Here is a 21,621-nt window from a genome sequence, read left to right as displayed (position 1 = left end):
GTCAGAAAGAATCATCCTAACATGTCTAGGTATAAAAGGGAATGCAAATATCTAATCAACTGGAATGTGTTAGCTCCCTCTGTAACGTGCTGTGCTTAGTCACTCAGTCATGTCTGACTCTTTGCGACCCCATGGACTGTAGACTGTCAGGCTCCTCTGTCCATGGGGATTCTCCAGGCAAGAATACTGGAGTGGGTTGCCATGCCCTCCTCCAGGGGATCTTCCCAACCCAGGGATCAAACCCAGGTCTTCCACATTGCAGGCAGATTCTTTACTGATTGAGCCACCAGGGAAGTTCCCCTCTACGATACCTAGGTATGAATGCATGCTTGACATCTTCAGGGACAGAAAATATTACCTTTGAGGCAGCCTATTCCATCTAATTCTTAGAAAGATCTTATTATGTAATTTGTTCTTTGTTCCCTTAGCTCTCTGTAAAGGGTCTAGTCTCATACATTTAAGACTACTGCTACAGATACTATGGGTTTCGCCAGTGGCTCAGACAGTAAAGAGTCTACTTGCAGTGTGGGAGACCCAGGTTCCATCCTTGGGTTGGGAAGATCCCCTGGAGAAGGAAATAGCAACACACTCCAGTATTCTTGCCTGGAAAACCCCATAGATTGAGGAGCCTGGTAGGCTACAGCCCATGGGGTCGCAAAGAGCTGGACACAACTGAGTAACTTCACTTTCACCTTTCACAGATACTAAAGCTCCTTGAAAACTGCTTAGAGCATATTACAGAAAGGAAAAGGAAACATGTAACTCACCGAGGGAGAGGCTGGAAGTGGTCATAGGGCATGATCTCTTTAAATCCATCGCTAGAAATGAAATCATGAGAATATAATTACTACTCAATACATCATTTACTCATTTGACTAGTACAGATGTCACATGACAAAAGACAGAGCTCTTTCAAATTATACGGACACTTAAATATGCCAACTGTTCTGAACTATTTCCCCCCAAATTCCCTTTCCACTTGCACACTTCTGCTACCGTCTCCTTAATTTTTAGGAACATCTCTGATATACAACTTACCCAATTCTATATGAAAGTGAAGCTAGCAGTATATATTTATTAAAGTAGTATATGTTCATCATCTCTTAATTTAGATAAATCTATTTATTCCCTTTTATCCTCTTATTGTGATAAAATATATCCATGATATCAACACACTGTCTTATTAGCAGGATCTTTAGAAAACCACTTTGTTTAACAAAATCTGTCTTTTGAAAAGGCCTCTATTTATGATTATGTACACCTGGGATTACAGGAAATGCACAGCCTTGTGATAGGAAATGAAATCCACTGAGAACGCTTCCCTTTCCACTTGCACACTGCCTCAGCCAGCTGGCAGAGAGCTGGGGGATTCTGGGACTTGATAGTGTGCTGTTATTTTAGGATCCTGTAGCAAAGCCAAGAAACTTCCCCAATCCAACTTCCCCAATCCAGAAGTTGGATTGCCAACTTCTGGCAATCCAAGTCACCAGGTACTAAATTATGCAGCACGATGGTTTATGCATAGCTTTTCTGCTCTGGCAGTCAAACTCTGCACTTCCTGCACTATGCATTATTTATACTGAGTTTAAGGTGAATACTTCAAAAGTCAAAATGTGGTCATCGGTAACTCAGTTTAAAAAGCTAAAATGGTGAATTATCGATATTCACAGCTGGTAGGTGGACTAGATGCACTTAAATGAAGAGACCTTTCATGTTGTATACACAAGACATGCTCAGAGAGGTTCATGACAAAAGTGAAAGGTCACATAATACGGACACAGAGTCCACAAGCACGAACCAGATGAGTGAGCAGATGAGCCTAATGCCTCCTAACCATGGTTATAAATGGGTTCGCAGGTACCTGCCACCAGGGTACGTTCAAGGTCATGCAATGGAACTGTGTTGCTTGATAAGGATGGATCAGTCCCAGCTGTTGTTGATTTCTTTTTTAAAATTTTTAACTGGAGAATAATTGCTTTACAAAATTGTGATGGTTTCTACCATCCATCAACATGAATCAGCCTGTGTCATACAGGCTCCCTGTGTCATACAGCAAATTCCCACCAGCTGTCTGTTTTACATATGGTAATGTATGTTTTCTGTCAGTTTCTCAACTCATCCCACCCTCTCCTTTCCTCATTGCATCTACAAAGTCTGTTCTCTATGTCTGTCTCCATTGTTGCCCCACAAATAGGTTCATCAGTACCATCTTTCTAGATTTCATATATATATGTTAATATATGATATCTGTCTTTCTCCTTCTGACTTACTTCAGTCTTTATAACAGGTTCCAGGTTCATAGACCTCATTAGAACAGACTCAACTGCGTTACTTTTAATAGCAGAGTAATATTCCATTGTATACATGTACCAAAGGGCAGTGATACAAACCTTGATGGGCAAGGATCCATGCTGCATTCCTTCAGTTTGGGTTTTGGTTTCACATTTTCAGGGTAGTAATGGCAATAATGGTCAGGAACCACCCTCTTCAAGCGGATATCCACGCATTCAGCAGAATTGAGCTGATACCCTAAAGGGGCAGAACAGGAGTGTCTGAGTATTGCATTCATTTGGGATTTACTTGGCAATGTGATCGCTTGCCACACATTTTTTTCTTTCTTCTTTAAGAAACTCAACTCAGTGGTTCTCAACCCTGGTTGTATAACAAACAGAATTGTGTGGAAGCCTTCAATACATACCGGCACCCAGGTCCCCTCCTGGTCCAATGACATCAGAAGCATTACAGTCAAGAAATCACCATTCCCACAGGTCAAAGTGGGAGGAGTGGGTCCTATCTGTTCCCATAGTCACACTGTAACTGAAGAAATATGGCCATTCCTTTATTCCCAGGCTACCTAGAAGGTCAAAGCAGCAGATGCCCACTGCTTAATCGGAAGAGGGTGTAAGGTACTTTAGCAAAAGCACTTATGGAGAGCTAGCAATTGGACTGAATGCTGCTTCCAGTTTCCCAAGCTCCTTTAGGTTTACAGTTACTGTGGGGAGCGAATAAGATCATGAGTGTCAAAGCTTTGTTAAAAATGTAAATCTTTAAACAAAGGCTGGGTGATATGGTACAGCAGCAGCTGTACCATATCAGAAAAGTTATGACCAACCTAGGCAGCATATTAAAAAGCAAAGACATTACTTTGCCAACAAAGGTCTGTTTAGTCAAAGCTATTGCTTTTTCAGTAGTCATGTATGGATGTGAGAGTTGGACTATAAAGAAAGCTGAGCACCAAAGAATTGATGCTTTTGAACTGTGGTGCTGGAGAAGACCCTTGAGAGTCAGAAAGGAGACAGAAAGGAGATCCAACCAGTCAATCCTAAAGGAAATAAGTCCTGAATACTCACTGGAAGGAAGTATTCAGTTTCAGCTGAAGCTGAAACTCCTATGTTTTGGCCACCTGATGCAAAGAACTGACTCATTTGAAAAGACCCTGATGCTGGGAAAGATTGAAGGTGGGAGGAGAAGGGGACGACAGAGGATGAGATGGTTGGATGGCATCACTGACTCAATGGACATGAGTCTGAGTAAACTCTGGGAGTTGGTGATGGACAGGGAGGCCTGGCGTGCTGCAGTCCATGGAGTTGCAAACAAAGAGTCAGACATGACTGAGCGATTGAACTGAACTGAACTGAAGTGAGCAGCAAGAAAAAAAGAAAAAAAAAGACTGTTTAAAAAAGACTCTCGGGTTCTTCTAAAATGACTGAAATGTTTGACCAAGACTGAGAATGACTACTTGCATTATAACCTGCATAATAACTGATTTGTGTTATACTTAGTACTTACTTTTTAAGATTTTTGTTTTGATATGGACCATTTTATTTTTAAATTCTTTACTGAATTTGCTATAGTACTGTTTCTTTTTTTTTTTAATTTTACTTTACAATACTGTATTGGTTTTGCCATACATCAACATGAATCCGCCACAGGTGTACACGTGTAATTATGTTTTGGGTTTTTTCTTTTTCTTTTTGGCGACAAGGCATGTGGGATCTTAGTTCCTCAACCAGGGATCAAACCTGAAACTCCTGCTCTGGAAGGCAAAGTCCTAACCACTGGACCACCAGGGAAGTACCTGTTTTTAACACTTATGATTAGAAAGTTATAATAGACTCCTTTGAGAATTTTTGGAGCTCATGTACAGAAGGCTAGTTATTCAGTGTCGTATCTCTTTACTGTTGTCATGGCACTGTGCAAGGCTCTTGTTTCCTTATATTTCCCCTCCTTCCATTACAATCTCCCAGAGACATCTATTTATTGTTAATGTGTTAAATATACATCCATCTTTTGTAATATTGTTTCATGTGTATCTGCTTTGACTAAATAAATGATACTGTGTCTTAAATCATCTTTTGTTTACTACTTTTCTCACTCAACGTTACATTTTTGAGAAGCACCCTTGTACTGAGCTGTTGTTTCATTCTTCTGTATAATATTCCATTGCTAGTACACTTTACTCATTTCCTGCCCTGGGGTACCTAGGTTACCTCTGACAATAATGAACTTTCTAACTGGGGAAATAGCATTTCCTATACAGGGGAACAAAACCCTCCCATCTACATCAACCCCTGCTTCATAATCCTTCAAAGAAGAAGGAATGAAAACTTATTCCTGATTCTATTCAGTAAATTTTTACAGTCTCTGAGGAAAGTGAACATTCCATATGGATAAGAGCTGTAAATTCAAAAAACAACTCACAAAATGATGCTTCTATTTCCTGAAAGATCTAATTCCAAGCTTCCAGTCACTATATAAGTGTCATGTTAAGTTTTTTTAAAAAGGTAATTTTTCAAAACCAGAATGAGCTCTTCAGAAGAAAAAAAGAGTCCAAAATTAAGTTCTCAGCCTTAGTCAACTGGTATAAAGTTCCAAAAATACATTTAAAGGCCCAATGGCTGAGAGCAATCTGATTTTATAAAACACTAGACAGCTTCCTACAAGTTGTGGCTTAAATGCAAGCTGAGTGTAGAAGGACAGACTGGTATGCATTATAAAAAGCAAGGTCAAAAACCACAGGAACGAAAATCCAAATGGCGTCAATAAAATACGACTTGGGCGCCAATATCTGCCAGAAAGTCTGCAACATCAGATGGCAGTGCCAATCCGAGTACTTTCCCTGAACTAACCTCACGTGTCCCACACAGATGACTGCAGACAAGACCGGGGAAGTCCACCCAAGTACTCGGAGGCCAGCATACTAGTCTTCCTCATTATCCCAAACTCTGAAATGCCATTTACATAAATCATGTAGATTCGATTACTAATATAATTAGATTTTGGTAATGCTTTCCTTGTGGGTTTTATGTGTGTGTATTTCCCCCAAAATAATAACAGAATGAAATTATAGCTACTCGAGTCAAAGAAAAATTTCTTTGTTCTAAATGGAAACATATTTCTAGAAGGAGACAAAGAGCATGCAGGTGTTTATAATTTGGGGGGAGAGACAATTAATTTTCCTCCTTAATTTTGTCACAGTACACAGATAACTAAAAGAGAAAGAAATAAGACAGACTGCTTTCCTACATTAAGAACAAATGTACTAAAATTCTGCTGGTATACAGGAAATGGCAGGATGTTGGGGGAAACTCCAAAAAGAGCCTAACATGTTCCTTCTGTCCTCACAGAAAACACCATCTTTGGTGATGGACTCACAGCTAGGCGAGTCCCATGAAGGCTGGAATCCTGACCAGCAGGCTGATTGTGGCTTTCCTTGGGCATCCAAATATGAGAAAACCTATTCTCCTCCCAAGAACTGAGCCAACTGAACTAAGCTGAATCCCATTGTACATGTCCCTTCCAGAATGGAAAGCATCTCTTTTAACTTCGGTGTCCAAATGAAAACACATATTTAACTGTGTGTGAAAGCTAGAAAATAAATTAAAACTAAAGAGATATTTGCTGTTTTTCTCATAGATAATTAGAATCAAAAAGAATTCTTTAGGATTAGAATTTTAAAAGACATAGAATTTGAAAGCCTCCCTATCTCTTTGCTCTTATTTTGGGGTCCATGAGAGACATGCAAACATGTTTCCAGTTCTTTGCTCAAAGGAAAGGGTGTTCTCTAAATCCAGTTTTCACCTGTTTTCAGGAATAAGGCAGATGCATGTTCATTAACCCCACTGGGTCCCAGGCCGTGGAGTAAGATGCTGCATGGTTACATGTCTCTAATTAGCACACTAACTTAAAAGTCAGCTTCAAAAACACAAACATGTTATTTTTAACTCTGAGCTCTAAATATTTAGGAACAAAGCCTGTGCCTCACCTCCTCCACATGTCACAGTGCAGGGAAAGAAGTCAGTTTGTCTCCACTGATGGCTGATCGGCTGGTAGAAGAAGAACTGGACCACACTGTCCTTAGCCACAGTGTACCTGGTCTGGACAGAGAGAACTGTGATAACATATCTGCATGCAATGAAACAGCGCCTTCCACATCTTTCAACATGAGGTGAATACAAGTCACTTAGGTAGATAAACGTGTCTATCACAACACATTCTCATACACAAAGATTCCCGGAATGTTAAGATGTGATAGCATTTCAATTAAATTTGTCATAAACAGGATTTCAGAAGATCTTCAACCATTCTCCCTGGAGTCATTTTCCTAGGTAATTCCATGCTTGTGAATGAGTTCACAAAAACGTAGGCAGACTTTAAAAAAAAAATGTATTGGCATATAGTTGCTTTACAATGCTGTTAGTTTCTGTTGTACAGCAAAGTGAATCAGCCATTTGTATACATATATCCGCTGTTTTGGCTTTCTTTCCCATTTAGGTCATCACAGAGCATTGAGTAAAGTTCCCTGTGCTATACAGTAAGTTCCTATTAGTTATCTATTTTATACATAGTAGCGTATACATGTCAACCCCAGTCTTCCAATTCATCCCACCTCCTCTTCCCTGCTTGGTATCTGTAAGTTTGTTCTCTACGTTCATGTATTCCTTCTTTGCAAATAAGTTCATCTGTACCAATTTTTTTTAGAGTTTTCAGTCTGTTTAACATTTTTTCTTCCTGATACATATGATTTTAATTTCTATGAGAACAGGAACTGAGATGTAATCTGGGTTTGCTTCAACATGGCACATAATTAGGAATCTTACGTTTTTAATAACAACATCCCTAAGCATCTTTTAGCAGAGCCTTCTGAAAGCACAATTACAGAAACTCGAAACGTACACAAATCCACAGTGTTTGCCTATGAGCCTTGCTGCATCTAGTTAACAAAGAGAAGGTGCGTTGCTGAGCATGAGAAGGCAGTTACAGACAAAGATAAGTTTACTTTCAGCTTATTTTATTTCAGCAAGTCCTCTCCCATCTTTCTTTTCTTCTCTACTGATTGAACAAATGAGTGAATTGAGGAAAAGTCCTGGAATGCAACACAAAGAGAAAAATAGAGGGAAAACAAAGATTAAGCTTGTGGGGAACAGAACCAGAAATGCCAGTATTACATAGAGTTAAAGAGAAAGAAGAGAGGGACTTCCCTGATGGTCTAGTGGTTAAGACTCTGTGCTTCCACTGTGAGGGGTGCAGGTTTGATCCCAGGTCAGGGAACTAAGAGCCCATGAGCTGTGCAATGTGGGAAAGACAGAAGTACTCAGTCTAAAAATATTCATAAAGTTCTCAGCAGGCATCATTTAAAAATGGAACAACAAAGACAAAGAGAAATTCTAAAAGTTATCAGAAAAAAGATGATTCCCTACAAAGGAGTGAGAATCAGAATGGCATCAGATTTCTCATAGGCAATAATGGATACAAGAAAACAAACACCTTTAAGACGATGAGGGACAATAGTTTTTAATCTAGAATTCTACAACCAAATTATTCACTACCAAGCAACGATCAGTTGTCGACTTATAAACAATCTAAGATCAAATTAACAATCAGTAATCAGTGAAATAAAGTTTTCCTCAGAAACAAAATGACAGAAACTTGACCCCTCAAAGACTAGAAAAAGAAACTACTTAAGGGTATACTGGAAAACAACTAACATAAATGCACAAGAAAGCAATGATACGCAGGAAACAGTAATGATGAAATGATCAGTAAAGCTTACTACTAAATATAAATAAGACTTGACTGAAAAAGAAAAGTGTGATGTACTTACTTATAAAACAGCAGAAAGTTGTAAAATTATCAAATGAAAAATTCCCGACCGGAGATGTGTGTGGAAGAAGGCAGAGTTACAGGGATGGGATGAGGTTACAGAGTCAGAAAAGACTTCTAAGGAGTCTAAGAAGTTAAGAGTTTTTTAGATTCACGAAGCACCATGAAGCTCAAGCAGAAGAAAGTTACTAATTCCATCAATAGTCAAATTGATGAAAAACCAAGAGAAAATGGTTGAAAACAGACCAATAAGATACATTACCTTCTAAGGGACAAAAATAAGTCTGACAACTGATGTCTCAACAGACTAAATGGAAGCCAGAAGACAGTGGAGAGGTATCTTCAAGAAAGAGTTTCACAATGACAAAGAGGTCAAGTCACTACAAGAGCTAATGATTCTAAAAGTTAGTATACCTAGCCACCAAGCTTCAAAATATGTAATTCACAAGTTGACAAGAATAGAAAAAATACAGACACCTCCACAGTCATAGTGGTAGTTTTATCAGGTCTCTTGTGGTAACAGAATAAGGAGATAAAACTCAGCAAGGTTATAATTTTGAATAAATATGACCTAATTGATATATCTATTAAAAGATGCTTACTCCTTGGAAGAAAAGTTATGACCAACCTAGATAGCATATTCAAAAGTAGAGACATGACTTTGCCGACTAAGGTCCGTCTAGTCAAGGCTATGGTTTTTCCTGTGGTCATGTATGGATGTGAGAGTTGGACTGTGAAGAAGGCTGAGCACTGAAGAACTGATGCTTTTGAACTGTGGTGTTGGAGAAGACTCTTGAGAGTCCCTTGGACTACAAGGAGATCCAACCAGTCCATTCTGAAGGAGATCAACCCTAGGATTTCTTTGGAAGGAATGATGCTAAAGCTGAAGCTCCAGTACTTTGGCCACCTCATACGAAGAGTTGACTCATTGGAAAAGACTCTGATGCCGGGAGGGATTGGGGGCAGGAGGAGAAGGGGATGACAGAGGATGAGATGGCTGGATGGCATCACTGACTTGATGGACGTGAGTCTGAGTGAACTCTGGGAGTTGGTGATGGACAGGGAGGCCTGGCGCGCTGCGATTCATGGGGTTGCAAAGAGTCGGACATGACTGAGCAACTGAACTAAACTGAATTGGTATATGTAGAATGCTGTGCCCAACAACAGAAGACTACATATCATACTCTTCCAAAATTTGCCACAAATTATTTTCACAAATTTCAAAACATTGAAATTATATAATGTTCTCTGACTACAGTAGAATTAAGGTATAAAATGATGTGATTTCTTGAAAATTCTGACATACTTGGACACTACACTTATAAATATACAAGTCAAATAATATATCACTATGAAAATTATAATACAATTTAACTGAATGATGAAGGAAAAGATTTCATATTAAGCTTTGTGGAATGAAATTTAAGGCATGCTTTGAGGGAAATTTATAGAGTTAAAATTGTATGTTACGGAAAAATTGGATGAAAAATCACTGATCTAACCATCCATTTCAAAAAGTTAGAAAAAGAAAAGCATATTGGATCCAGAGAAAGTACAGAGATGGTAATAATAAAGACAAAGGCAGATATTAATGATATGAGAATTAAATTACATATTAGTGGCTTATAAAGCCAAACAGTGTTTCTCTGAAAAGTTTAATAAAACTGAAAGCACTCCAACATGAATGATTAAAAAAAAAAAAGAGTAGGGACAAATAATCAATGTTAGGAATGAGACTCACCACAGATTCTCTACATAATAACAATACTATTAAAAAAAACTATGTTAATAACTTTCAAAAAGCTAGTTGAAAAAGACAAGTTCCTTGAAACAAAACTGACACATAAGGAAATCAAACATCTGACTAATTAGATAACAACAAACTCACACAAACTGTTACAGAATAGAGGAAGTATTTTTCAATGTATTTTATAGTTTATTACAGGAAGGTAAGATCAGTTTAACATCCCCAAATCAATGTAGTTCACTATATTAAAAGGAAAGAAAGAAAAAAACATAATCACTACTTCTACTGAACATTGTACTAAATGTCCTAAGTAATGCAAGAAAGCTCCAATACTTGCCACCTGATGTGAAGAGCCAACTCATTGGAAAAGAACCTGATGATGGGAAAAACTGAGGGCAGGAGGAAAAGAGGGTGGCAGAGGATAAGGTGGTTAGATAGCATCACTGACTCAGTGGACATGAATCTCAGCAAACTCCAGGAAATAGGGAAAGACAGGGAAGCCTGGCATGCTGCATATAGTCATGGGGTCTCAAAGAGTAGGACATGACTTAGTGAGTGAACAATAACAACAATGCAAGAAAATTTCTTTAAAGTATACAACAACTGGAAAAGAAGAAACCAAACTCATTATTTGTGAGTGTCATAATTGTGTATGTACATAATCCAAAAGAATTAACAAACTATTAGTATTAACATGTGAATGCAGTGAGAATATAATGTCAATATATAGAAACCAATTAGATTTTCATTCTCCAGCAGAAAACAAATAGAAAAAAAACTTAAAACATTTACAACAGCATCAAAATAATAATCAAATATTTGGAAATTAATAAAAGATATGCAAAACATACACACTGAAAATTATAACCATTATTGAGAAGAATTTCAAAATAACTAAATAAAGGGATGACTATACCATATTTATGGACTGGAAGACGATATTGGAAGGTGAATTTTCTCAAAATTGACCTACAGATTTGAAAGTAATTCAAATCAAAATAAGCAGAATAAAAGTTTAGAAGCATATTTCAAAGTTGACACGGAAAGGGAAGGAGGTAAGAATATCAAAGATAGTATTCAAGAACAAAGCTTAAGAAATTACACTGGCAGATACTGACTTGTTCTAATGTTACAGTAATTAAGTCACAATGGTATTGCTGCATATAGATGAATAGGTCAGAAGAGAATGTAAAAATCAAGCCACACATATATAATTTGGAATGTAAGATAGATGGGGAAAGGATTGTCTTTTCCACCTAATGATTTTGGTTCAACTGGATAGTCATGGGGGAAAAGATACTGATTCTATTTCATATACAAGTATCAATTCTAGTATATACCTCTCAGTGTGAAACGTAAAATAGTAATGTTTCCAGACAAAAATAAACAAGAATATTTTTATGATCCAGAATAAAGAAAAGATTTTCTAGCCAGGATACAAATAGCTTACATATAAAGTTTAAAATAAACAACCTATAGCCCAACAAAATTAAGAACTTCTGTATGGGGACTGATAGCCATAAATAAATTTAATGGAGAACAAACGTTGAAAATGAATTAAGAATTTAACTCTAGAAATTAAAAATACAATACCAAGATAAAACCCATGTAAAGAGAAAAGAAACAAAAACTAAAATTTACATGAATAGAATTCTTTATAAACTCTGAGAGTTAACAAGACTAAAATCTAGTTCTTAGGTACCTCAGAGACAAGCCTTTGGATGGTCTGAACAAACAAAAATTAGACAAGGAACCAGAGAACACGTTTAGGAATGAAAGAGACATAGGTACAGATGAGTTTTTTGTTGTTGCTGTTTTGTTTTGTTTTAGTGATAAAGGAAGGCTATGATTACATTTCAAAAGTTAAATTTGAAAAATTAGATGAATTGGACACTTTTCAAGAAAATAATAAATTGCAAACGTTTCTACCTCTGTGATTCACGGCACACGCTTAAAATGAGATGGAATTCTGACTGAGAGGAATGATGAGAAAGGTAAATTTTATTTTCTGTTAGACACTGAACTTTATCCCCCACAAAAAGTTTTGTTGAAGTTCAAACTCACAGAACCTCAGAAATGATCTTATTTGGAAATAGGGTTTTTGCAGGTCTAGTAAAGCTAAGATGAGGTCATTAGGATGGGCCCAACCCAGTGTGACTGGTGTCCTTATGTTACCGACCAGGGTTCTTGGCCTCCTTGGTCAATAGAAATTGATCAGAGGTAAGATAAAAAATTTAGGCGAGACGTTATTGCAGCTAGCTCCTTCTGCAGCGCTGGGAAAGAGAACAAACAACAGATTCCCCTGCTCCCTAAGGGAGCGAGACGCAATCCTTACCGGGGTGAGGGTAGGGGTGTGTCCAGGAGGTCAGACTGGAGGGGTGACTTAGGTGGTCTGCACACCCCTTAGGTAGTGGCGTGTGCAGGGGGCATGCTCAATACTCTGCCTTTGTTCCTAAACCCAATTTTGCTCCAGGCTCTTCAAAAGTGGCAATTGGGCTTTTCAGTCTCTTTGGATCTTTTGTCCAAAATCTGCCCCAACTGTGCATGCACACAGTTATTTTTAGCCCCATATAATTTATTTGTATTTTGTCACATGAGAGGTGTGTCCAGGTGCAATCATTGCAGTGAAAGGTTCCAGGTCCCAGCCCGTCTCACTTATATAAAGTGAGACATTTGGGCACAGATGTGGACATGCACAGAAGCAAAGTGATATAAAGAAAAGGTAGAAAAGCTGAAGATTTAAGAAGTGAGGAGAGAGGCATGAACAAATTCTCTTTCATATCCCTTTCAAGGAAACAGTCCTGCCCACATCTTCATTTTGGACTTCTAGCCTCCAAAACTGTGAGATCAATAAACATCTATTGTTTAAGCCACCCAGTTTACTGCGCTTTGTTACTGTAGGTTCAGGAAGTGAACGCATGCCCTGACTCTGAAAACTGTTCTGCTGTGTTTTGAAACACATGTGGACATGGGGATTTAGCCACCATCTGCACCACACTGCAAGGCTAAAATCTTCTCTTTGAGAGAGAGGAAAACAGATAGTTTCAAACCCTCTTATCCCTGGGTAAGTTAGATGAGCTGCCATAGCTCCCCAGAAAGAAAAGAGAGACCATGTAGGTAGAAAACATACACAGTATCCAGAGCTGTGGTTGGACGAAACCAGAGACAGGCTTGCCCAGCTGAAAATCAACATGAATGTACTTAGTGCCACTGAGCTGTACAGTGAAACATGGTGAAATAAAAACATTTTTCATTTTACCACAGTAAAAGACATTAAAAAAAGAAGAAATGAGAAAATATTTTTCTACAGAAATACAAAATATCCAAATAGAAGAAAGAAGATAGACAACTAACATAAAAAGGAAGATTTCAGACTATGAGGAAAACTTTTTTTTTTTCCTTGAAGAGGGACATACCTTTTAAAGACAGGAAAAGCCACCAGCAATCTTTATTAAAATAGTTAACTATGGAAATAGATACCTTTCTCAAAGCCACTTACGTTTATTTTACTAGGTTATTCTCATACACATGTACTGAAAGCAGATATTCACAAACATCTACTTACAGATACCCAGTAAATTCTTACTGAAAGGATAGCGCCTCAGGGTCCAACCAATACAGCACACAGCGTCAACCACAGGCTCCAGACTCTCTACTGCTACAGGGTGGCCACATACACATTTTTTTTTTTTTTTTTTAGGTTTAAACATCTCTTTTTACTGTCACAGATTTTTTCTTTTCTTTTCTTTTTTTTTTAGTTTTTTATTTTTTTAAATTTTAAAATCTTTAATTCTTACATGCGTTCCCAAACATGAACCCCCCTCCCACCTCCCTCCCCATAACATCTCTCTGGGTCATCCCCATGCACCAGCCCCAAGCATGCTGTATCCTGCGTCAGACATAGACTGGCGATTCGATTCTTACATGATAGTATACATGTTAGAATGCCATTCTCCCAAATCATCCCACCCTCTCCCTCTCCCTCTGAGTCCAAAAGTCCGTTATACACATCTGTGTCTCTTTTCCTGTCTTGTATACAGGGTCGTCATTGCCATCTTTCTAAATTCCATATATATGTGTTAGTATACTGTATTGGTGTTTTTCTTTCTGGCTTACTTCACTCTGTATAATCGGCTCCAGTTTCATCCATCTCATCAGAACTGATTCAAATGAATTCTTTTTAACGGCTGAGTAATACTCCATTGTGTATATGTACCACAGCTTTCTTATCCATTCATCTGCTGATGGACATCTAGGTTGTTTCCATGTCCTGGCTATTATAAACAGTGCTGCAATGAACAATGGGGTACATGTGTCTCTTTCAATTCTGGTTTCCTCGGTGTGTATGCCCAGCAGTGGGATTGCTGGGTCATAAGGTAGTTCTATTTGCAATTTTTTAAGGAATCTCCACATTGTTCTCCATAGTGGCTGTACCAGTTTGCATTCCCACCAACAGTGTAGGAGGGTTCCCCTTTCTCCACACCCTCTCCAGCATTTATTGCTTGCAGATTTTTGGATCGCAGCCATTCTGACTGGTGTGAAGTGGTACCTCATTGTGGTTTTGATTTGCATTTCTCTAATAATGAGTGATGTTGAGCATCTTTTCATGTGTTTGTTAGCCATCTGTATGTCTTCTTTGGAGAAATGTCTATTTAGTTCTTTGGCCCATTTTTTGATTGGGTCATTTATTTTTCTGGAATTGAGCTGCATAAGTTGCTTGTATATTTTTGAGATTAGTTGTTTGTCAGTTGCTTCATTTGCTATTATTTTCTCCCATTCAGAAGGCTGTCTTTTCACCTTGCTTATATTTTCCTTTGTTGTGCAGAAGCTTTTAATTTTAATTAAATCCCATTTGTTTAGTTTTGCTTTTATTTCCAGAATTCTGGGAGGTGGATCATAGAGGATCCTGCTGTGATTTATGTCTGAGAGTGTTTTGCCTATGTTCTCCTCTAGGAGTTTTATAGTTTCTGGTCTTACATTTAGATCTTTAATCCATTTTGAGTTTATTTTTGTGTGCGGTGTTAGAAAGTGATCTAGTTTCATTCTTTTACAAGTGGTTGGCCAGTTTTCCCAGCACCACTTGTTAAAGAGATTGTCTTTACTCCATTGTATATTCTTGCCTCCTTTGTCAAAGATAAGGTGTCCATATGTGTGTGGATTTATCTCTGGGCTTTCTATTTTGTTCCATTGATCTATATGTCTGTCTTTGTGCCAGTACCATACTGTTTTGATGACTGTGGCTTTGTAGTAGAGCCTGAAGCCAGTTGACAAAATTCAACATCCATTTATGATAAAAACTCTCCAGAAAGCAGGAATAGAAGGAACATACCTCAACATAATAAAAGCTATATATGACAAACCCACAGCAAACATTATCCTCAATGGTGAAAAATTGAAAGCATTTCCCCTAAAGTCAGGAACAAGACAAGGGTGCCCACTTTCAACGCTACTATTCAACATAGTTCTGGAAGTTTTGGCCACAGCAATCAGAGCAGAAAAAGAAATAAAAGGAATCCAAATTAGAAAAGAAGAAGTAAAACTCTCACTGTTTGCAGATGACATGATCCTCTACATGGAAAACCCTAAAGACTCCACCAGAAAATTACTAGAGCTCATCAATGAATATAGTAAAGTTGCAGGATATAAAATTAACACACAGAAATCCCTTGCATTCCTATACACGAATAATGAGAAAGTAGAAAAAGAAATTAAGGAAACAATTCCATTCACCATTGCAACGAAAAGAATAAAATACTTAGGAATATATCTACCTAAAGAAACTAAAGACCTATATATAGAAAACTATAAAACACTGATGAAAGAAATCAAAGAGGACACTAATAGATGGAGAAATATACCATGTTCATGGATCGGAAGAATCAATATAGTGAAGATGAGTATACTACCCAAAGCAATTTACAAATTCAATGCAATTCCTATCAAGCTACCAGAAATATTTTTCACAGAACTAGAACAAATAATTTCAAGATTTGTATGGAAATACAAAAAACCTCGAATAGCCAAAGCAATCTTGAGAAAGAAGAATGGAACTGGAGGAATCAACTTGCCTGACTTCAGGCTCTACTACAAGGCCACATACACATATTGCAGAAGCAAAATAAGAGTATCTCAGGAGCTCACATGCAAAATAGTGTGACTCAGTAACAGAGTGACAAGAGTCGTCCACTAGAAATAGATCATTCAGGAAAATAAGGATGCTTAGTGAGAAATCCACTGGGAAAAGAAAAAGTGCACTTTTTCAAGAAAAGTCCAATCATGAAAATACAGCTTCTGAAAAAGTATAAAAAAAGAAATTCCATCTCATTGGTGCAGTGAGTTGCCAGATTTTAGAATCAGCACAATAGCCACAAAAGAATCCAGCATCCCATAGATGCCTTCATATTTTACTCATCACATCAGAATATAGTTGTTTTCAACATTCCATTTATTGAAAGTCCATGTTGTTGTTGCTGTTGTTGCTAAGGTGAGTCCGACACTTTGTGACCCCATGGAAGCAGTGCAACGGGCTTCCTGTCCTTCACTACCTCCTGGAGATAGTGGAGATGTCCATGAAATGAGGTCTAATCTAGGAACTGTATGCAAAGGGTGCCTTTGTATTTCAGTGCACCCAGGACTGAGCGAAATTATTAACAGCACTCTGTGGGGTAGAGCTGATGGAGGTGATATAATTATAGCTGAGCTCTTTCAAATCCAAAAAGATGATGCAGTGAAAGTGCTACACTCAATATACCAGCAAATTTGGAAAACTCAGCAGTGGCCACAGGACTGGAAAAGGTCAGTTTTCATTCTAATCCCAAAGAAAGGCAATGCCAAAGAATGTTCAAACTACCACACAATTGTACTCATCTCACATGCTAGCAAAGTAATGCTCAAAATTCTCTAAGCCAGACTTGGAGAACCAGTACATGAACCAAGAACTTCCAGATGTTCAAGCTGGATTAGAAAAGGCAGAAGAATCAGAGATCAAATTGCCAACATCCATTGGATCATAGGAAAAAAGCAACAGAGTTCCAGAAAACATCTGCTTTATTGACTACACCAAAGTCTTTGACTGTGTGGATCACAACAAACTGTGGAAAATTCTTAAAGAGATGGGACTATCAGACCACCTTACCTGCCTCCTGAGAAATCTGCATGCAGGTCAGGAAGCAACAGTTAGAACCGGACATAGAACAACAGACTGGTTCCCAATTGGGAAAGGGGTACATCAAGGCTGTATATTGTCACCCTGTTTATTCAACTTACATGCAAAGTACATCATGCGAAATGCTGGGCTGGATGAAGCACAAGCTGGAATCAAGATTGCCAGGAGAAATATCAATAACCTCAGATATGCAGATGACATCACCCTTATGGCAGAAAGTGAAGAGGAACTGAAGAGTTTTTTGATGAAAGTGAAAGAGGAGAGTGAAAAAGTTGGCTTATAACTCAACATTCAAAAAACTAAGATCATGGCATCTAGTCTCTGCACTTCATGGCAAATAGATGGAGAAACAGTGGAAACAGTGACAAACTTTTTCTTGGGTTCCAAAATCACTGCAGATGGTAACTGTAGCCATGAAATGAAAAGATGCTTGTTGCTTGGAATAAAAGCAACCTAGACAGCATATAAAAAGCAGAGACATTACTTTGCCAAAAAAGGTCCATGTATCCATGATTTATCCATTATGCATGTATGGATGTGAGAGCTGGACCACGAAGAAAGCTGAGTGCCGAAGAATTGATGCTTTTGAACTGTGGTGTTGGAGAAGACTCACCAGTCAATCCTAAAGGAAACCAGTCCTGAATATTCACTGGAAGGACTTGATGCTGAAGCTGAAACTCCAATACTTTGGCCACTGATGCAAAGAACTGACTCATTGGAAAAGATCCTGATGCTGGGAAAGACTGAAGGCAGGAGGAGAAGGGGATGACATAAGCTGAGGTGGCTGGATGGCATCATCGACTCGATGTACATGAGTTTGAGCAGACTCTGGGAGTTAGTGAGGAACAGGGAAGCCTGGCGTATGGCACATGGGGTCGCAAAGATTCAGACGTGACTGAGCAACTGATCTGAACTGAAATGGAACTGTGGGGTAGAGCTGGTCTTCACTTTCTCTCGGGTTGAAGCCAGTTCTTCCTATATATATATATATATATATATATATATATATATATATATATATATATATATATTTTTAAGATCAGCTGTTGTTCTTAGTTGATTGGAATGGAAACAGATACAGTGAAATACAAGGCTGACCATCATCAGGGACCTCACACACATTCTTAACTTCCCACTCAAAGGAGAGCCATTACCTGATTGCCTCATAGGCCAAGGAGAGATGAATGGAAACCGAGTTTCCAATCTTAGTAACAACACAGGCTGGGTAGTACTACAGTGCTCTGACCAAAAAAAAAGTAACCCATGGAAAAGGATATTTCCTAGAAACCCACAGAATTTGGACAAGCTTGTAAGTCAGGGAAAACCATCAGAATTATTCTTGCTTCATCACAGCATCTCTGATTTGCCAAATTCTCTCCCACCAAGTATACCACATTCATGAAAGAAAATGGTTTGGGCATGGAAGTGAGGCTTTATTTACACATGAGTCAGACAGTTGTGTGTAACACCCTCTTTGATAAACAATATATTTTTTTAAAAAAACCTTTCTAGTCAAGAGAGATCAAAAGCTTTCCAGAAATTGAAGTTAAAACCCAGAATTGTTTATTTAATCTGAGAAAACTAGAACTCAAGAGACAGGAAAATAGAAGACTGAATACAAATTCATACAGTGGAAACATGCTAAAATGCATCCTATTAAGAGGTGAATATAGAATTTGGACATAAAGGTGTAAAGTAATTTTTGAGTGTTGTTTTTCAGTTGCTAAGTTGTGTCCAACTTTTTTTGTGATCCCATGCCCTCCAGGCCCCTCTGTCCATGGGATTTCCCAGGCAAGAATATTGGAAAGGGTTGCCATTTCCCTCTCCAGGGGATCTTCCCAACCCAGGGATTGAACCCATGTCTCCTGCATTGGCAGGTGGATTTTTTTTTTAACCACTGAGGCAACCAGGGGAAGCCCAATTTTAACTACACATATAATATATGACTGTATTTCTAAGAATTAAATTTTAGAATATTATAGGTAAAACTAAGATCACTCCCCCAAAACACTGATACCCTCTAAAATAGCCACTATTTTCTCAGTGTTTTCAGTTTGGAATACATCCTCTCAAATCTTAAAAAAATGTATATACACACAGACATACACATATTCATATATGCACATGTATATGGGTACAGACACACTCAAAGTAAATAGTTTATGTGTGTATGTGTGTTTATGCATGAGGTCAAAAAACAACACATTTTCCATGTTAAAACCTTCACCAAACATACCGTAAAATTTTAACCTTTGTGGCTATTTTTCTCATCCCATTACTGTACTGTTTCCTACTCGGTCAGACGTCTCTAAGTTGACTTGAGAGGAATACAGATCTTCTGAGTAGGAATGAAAAGAGAATTTTTTAAGAGGGTATGTTTGTGTTTGTGTGTGTGGGTTTTACTACGTTAGCATCAAATGGGAAAATCTTAAGAGAAGCAACCCAAGCCCAGAATTTATGAACAACAATGGGTTAGAGAGAATAGAAGGAAAGAGAGATGACAGTTAGGGCTTCCCCAGAAGACTTTCCCAACACTGCTGTCAAGGAACAGCGTTGGGTTGATGCTTCAAGGGTCTGACACAAAAGTCACTTCAATGTCTAGGAAAGGCAAGTGAAGTCCAGGAATGGCAACTTAAATGTCTACAAATGTCTATACCTTCAATGTCAGGATCACACGAGGGCCCGGTATGCACCATGGCAAGTGAGGACGTGTGCCCTGTGGAGAAAGCAGCTGTTGCACAGCTGCAGCCAACTATCACCATGGCAGAACGCAAGCTGGTGGTCAGACCTTCCCATTTTTAAAGTGAAGCAGGGAAAAAAAAGAACACTGGTATTTTAATGTTAAAATAATCTCTTGATTTTTTTAAAGGTTGACAATTTAAAACCCAAAGTTTCAAAACAACAAATCCACCCAGACTGACACTTGGCTGGTCACTCTGGAGGCTGACTTGGCAAACAGGACAGCAGTTTGCAACTCTCCTCTAACTCCAAATGTCTTTCTCTGCTGGCACAGCCAATGCTTTGATGAAACTTTGACAAGTTAACATAGAACAGTTCTTTAGAAGGCACTGGGTCTTCTCACAGGTAAATATATTCCTGGCAATTGGAGCTCTTGTCTTTCTTCCCTTTCCATTTTGAATGAGTTTCCCAAAAGGGATAGATAGGACAAAACCATCCACTGAAACACCCCTTTCTGCTTGTCTTAAGTATTTTCAGTTGTATCAGAAGAATTTCAGGTTGTGTCACCTTGGAAAAACATTGGCCACTGCATTTCATGTCCTCTGAGTGAAAGAAGATGTCCCCGATTTACCCAAGAGAGGGGACACAGAGCCCTGGTCACAGGAAAGAAGAGTTCTTATGAGGGGACCTTGTGACAGGTGTCCAGACAAGTGCTCATGATGAGACATTACTGAGGAAACAGGAAAGGAAGGTAAGGGAGGGGCCTCTGTCTTCTCTGCTCTGCTTTGCAAGGAGAGCAACAGAAGAGTTGTGGTTTAAGACATGGAGCATTTAACCACGGACCATTCTCACTGAACTCCATCGAGAGGTTTAAAACTGAACACAGCAACCAGAGACTACAAATTCAAAACAATCATTCCCCTATAAGAATGAAGTTTGTTTCTTAACTATTGGGGTTAAGGAACAGAAACTTGAGAGAGCTGAATGAGTTTTAAGAACTGACTGTCAAGGTGGAAATAGTAATGACACATGCCCTGTATGATAACAGTCACTGGCTGCCGACCAAACCAACTTGTTCTTTTCCAAATTCAAGACATGCTGGGCCCCTGATGCATGACATTTTATGAAGAGACTCGTCCTACCTTGAAGATGAAATCAGCCATCAGAGGTCCTGGAATCTTAAAGGTCTGCCTCTCTGAGCCCTTCTGAAATTCCACTGTTGTGTTTTCTACAACAAAAACTCCAGGGCTGTTAAAGCTGTGCTCTCCTTTGCTTCCTTGAAGTGTTTTTGATTCAATAACTAAAATTTAAAAATAAAGTTTTAATGAAAGTATCTTAAAAGCATTTCATTTCAAAAGATATTTTAGTACATGTAATTGCATCTGATATCAATACAACATCAGTACATCCACTCAGTTTACAAACACTGATTCAAATTGGGGAAATAAATATATAAGCTTTTTGTGTGTGCATGCTAAGTTGCTTCAGTAGTGTCTGACTCTGTGCAGCTCTATGGACTGTAGCCCACCAGGCTCCTCTGTCCATGGGATTCTCTAGGCAAGAATACTGAAGAGGGTTGCCATGCCCTCCTCCAGGGGATCTTTTTAGCTGTCTATAAAAAGGAGCAAACAAGATTGCTAGCTCCAGTAAGGTCTACTCAACCATTTGGAGTCATAAGGGCAAGAAGAAAACTTTTCTCTATATTTTTTCATGATGTAGTTATTACTTAAAGGTATGTTACTAATTTTCTCACCCCTTCAGATCATACGCTTAGACTTAACTAAACTACAATAAAATTTGAATTTGCCTTGAGATTATTTTTTTATTTTGAAATAATTATAGATTCACAGGAAGTTGCAAAAGTAGTGAAGAGGTCCTGTATACCTTTCATTCAGTTTTACCCAATGGAATGGTTACATCTTATCCA

General features: G+C 38.3%; 1 protein-coding gene across 5 annotated transcripts in view; it reads right to left on the bottom strand.

The window, feature by feature from the left end:
* Positions 1–21,621, bottom strand: part of ADAMTSL3 (ADAMTS like 3) — a 387,010-nt gene that overhangs the window by 152,954 nt on the left and 212,435 nt on the right. For all 5 annotated transcript variants that reach the window (XM_069558966.1, XM_069558965.1, XM_069558968.1 and 2 more), the window contains exons 9-12: positions 20,837–20,994; positions 6,266–6,377; positions 2,391–2,529; positions 768–818 (exon numbers count right to left, since the gene is read on the bottom strand). In XM_069558966.1, the coding sequence (XP_069415067.1) occupies positions 768–818; positions 2,391–2,529; positions 6,266–6,377; positions 20,837–20,994 (460 nt within the window). The remainder of the gene's footprint in view (positions 1–767; positions 819–2,390; positions 2,530–6,265; positions 6,378–20,836; positions 20,995–21,621) is intronic.

Source organism: Ovis canadensis, chromosome 18 (assembly GCF_042477335.2).
Source record: "Ovis canadensis isolate MfBH-ARS-UI-01 breed Bighorn chromosome 18, ARS-UI_OviCan_v2, whole genome shotgun sequence".
Taxonomy (NCBI): domain Eukaryota; kingdom Metazoa; phylum Chordata; class Mammalia; order Artiodactyla; family Bovidae; genus Ovis; species Ovis canadensis.
Note: the sequence above shows the minus strand (reverse complement) of the source record. Positions and strands in the feature narration are given on the sequence as shown.